General features: G+C 24.4%; 2 protein-coding genes across 4 annotated transcripts in view; both read right to left on the bottom strand.

Annotated features, from left to right (window-relative positions):
• The window catches only part of LOC108578650, an 870-nt gene extending 474 nt beyond the window's left edge, over positions 1 to 396 (bottom strand). Inside the window, exon 1 of the mRNA XM_017942020.1 lies at positions 248 to 396. Within this exon, the coding sequence (XP_017797509.1) occupies positions 248 to 293 (46 nt within the window). The 5' untranslated portion in view covers positions 294 to 396. The remainder of the gene's footprint in view (positions 1 to 247) is intronic.
• Positions 397 to 950: 554 nt separating this feature from the next.
• LOC108578436 (GTP-binding protein Rheb homolog) overlaps positions 951 to 2,832 on the bottom strand; it is a 3,969-nt gene continuing 2,087 nt past the window's right edge. For all 3 annotated transcript variants that reach the window (XM_017941800.1, XM_017941781.1, XM_017941791.1), the window contains exons 4-6: positions 1,447 to 1,654; positions 1,226 to 1,355; positions 951 to 1,160 (exon numbers count right to left, since the gene is read on the bottom strand). In XM_017941800.1, the coding sequence (XP_017797289.1) occupies positions 1,071 to 1,160; positions 1,226 to 1,355; positions 1,447 to 1,654 (428 nt within the window). In that variant the 3' untranslated portion in view covers positions 951 to 1,070. The remainder of the gene's footprint in view (positions 1,161 to 1,225; positions 1,356 to 1,446; positions 1,655 to 2,832) is intronic.

The raw sequence follows: 2,832 nt of genomic DNA, 5'->3' as shown, positions 1-2,832 counted from the left end.
ATCTAGTTTAATTTAGTTAAAAATTTTAAGTATGGAACAAATAATGATGAATATTGAACTTAATCAAAAATAATATTAAACTTTATAAGCGTAAAATAAATACAATGTATATAAATCATGTTTTGTAATTGTCATTAAATTAACTTGTAAAGAATATCAAGTGATGGAATCCAATATTATGTAAGATCTTTTAATGAAAGAACATTTAGATATGGTAAAATAACAAATAATAATATTATTAGCTTACCAGTTCGCGTGTTTCGAGCAATTGGTCGTAAAATATGTCTGAACATTTTTATTGTTTTTAGATTAAATTCTTTAACTTTTAACGCGTAGATTTCTGCAGCAACAGAAACGGCGAGATATGCACGACACACGATCGATACTGACGATCACAGCGCATGTGCTACTGTGTAGTGCATAGATGGGAAAATCGCTTGTCAAAATGTGTTCCATGTAAATTAGACAAATAAATATAACATATATATTTTTTATGAAAATTGTAACACTTTTGTTATTGATGATATAATCCCAACACGAAGTTTCAATATTTTCATAAATTTATGTTTAAATTCTATAAAACATTCAAACCTTTTTTATATACTATCTAAAATATTTTCATGTATGTTTTCATTAACAAGGAGTAACCTACTATACGTATAAATGAGTAGAAATAAAATTATTTACTACACATTTTGTAATGGTTTATTTCAGCATATTTGAAAAAATATAAATGTTTACGATGTAAATTACATAAAATAAATTTAAATTAATAATTATTTCATTTTCTTTATTGAAAAATTGTTCCTCTGAATTCTCTTTATCTTTTGTTAAATAGTGATTACAAAAGTAAACGATAAAAATACTTATTATCAGGTATGTTTTCAAATAGACAATATTTATAATATTTTTGACTTATACAGCAAGAAGACACAATTTTACATCCGCCATTTTATATTTTTAATATTATTACACTTAATTTGTTTCCGGACGTATATTAATATAATGCCAATTTTGTCGTTTGTTTTTATACATTTACATTGAATTATAATATTTCCAGCTAATATAGCTCAGGAAACAATGCAGTTTGATTTCTCTTGTACATTTCCATCTGCTTTTTCGATTTCAATCAATAATGTATGAAAAATATCTGCAACAGACTGAAACAAAGCAACAGAGTATATAATGATTATAAGCAATTATTAAAAATAAGTAAATAAATTACCTCGTTTTGCTTAGCACTGGTTTCTAAGAAAGCTGCGTGCCAAGAGTCTGCCAACCGCTTACCTTGCTCTGTTGTTATCATTCGATCTACATATAAATCCGTTTTATTTCCTACTAATACAATTGGAACACTGAAATATATAAAAATGTATTTATTGCAAACATTATATATACTTTCAACTTCATCATATAAATTAAAAAACTAAATAACAGATAGCATACTGGACTTTTCCCGTTATATCCAATAACTTGTCATAAATAATTTGTACAACTTCAAAACTCTTTGCACTGGTTATGCTATATACCAAGACATAACCATGGATGTCCATAGAATACTGTGTAGGAAATATGCTATATTCATCTTGACCTGCTGTGTCTACCAACTTAACTTCATAATCTTGACTATTTACTCGAGTACTTTTTGTAAAGGCTGAAAAACACACAAATTAATTGTATAAGAAAATAAGTAAGAATAAAATAGTAGAACCCACATCCTTTAAATTTTTATACTAAATTTTTACAATCTGCTAAATCTTCAATTCAACCTGTATAAGTATATACAATTTTTAAATACAAATGGAATGTGTGAATCTGTTTCCTTTCTTTTTACAAGTTATATTTAAAGACAAATAGAAACAAATGCAACAATAAGATGTAAGGTGCTACTGTATTAAATACACAATTACAATAACTAAACGTTATAAAATAGATACTTAAATTTTATATAGATCAGGAAAACTAATAACTTAAGTAAGAATTCATGCATATTACTAACAAGGCATCATGCTGTAATGAAACCAATTTATGGATTATGTTAATGATAACTTTTAATATACATACAAACCGCACATAATGTAAACTAATTCAGACAAAATATTTTTATAGTTCGATATTATTTTTACATAAACGTAATTTATAAAGTAAAATTTAGTAGCATTTCATGAAAACCAACATAAAATAATGAAGATCTCCAAACAGTATGTTATAGAATTTAACTCTATAATTTATCTGTTTATAATTATGAAATTATTGAATAAAATACAATCAAATATGTAAAGTGACATATTTACTTAACATATTTGATTTTTTAGAACACATTAAAATTTTATTTAGATCAGAAGTCATCATTTGTTCTATACTTAATTTGATTTAAAAAAAATGTTGAGCAGCAATCAACTAAAATTTACAAAGTAGTTTTTTTCAAAAACAATCTTCAATAATTGAACAAAAATGGAATTCTATTACAGTATTAAAAATGTAATCTTACTAATTGTTGTGAATATAATATACTTTCAATTGTTCAACTTTACTAACTTGAAAGTTTTGATTATATAATCCAAATAGTGGTACTAATAAATGAAAATTACATTTACTTATATTTAAAATACTAATTTTATATTGAAATTTCGTAACATAATGTTAACAATTTTAAATGATGAATTGCTGTGAAGCACAGAGCATTTACTAAAATTCATACAAATATTAAAATATTACCTAAATATAATCATATAAGTTGAACATTTTCTAATAATCAATATAACAGATTACAATCAAATTGTCAGAATGTAGCGCAAAGTAAGCTTGATTTGTTGCTTTTATTGCTTTCTT

This window comes from Habropoda laboriosa, unplaced genomic scaffold (genome assembly GCF_001263275.1).
Source record: "Habropoda laboriosa isolate 0110345459 unplaced genomic scaffold, ASM126327v1 scaffold32, whole genome shotgun sequence".
Classification (NCBI taxonomy): Eukaryota; Metazoa; Arthropoda; class Insecta; order Hymenoptera; family Apidae; genus Habropoda; species Habropoda laboriosa.
This window is presented reverse-complemented; position numbering and strand designations above follow the sequence as displayed.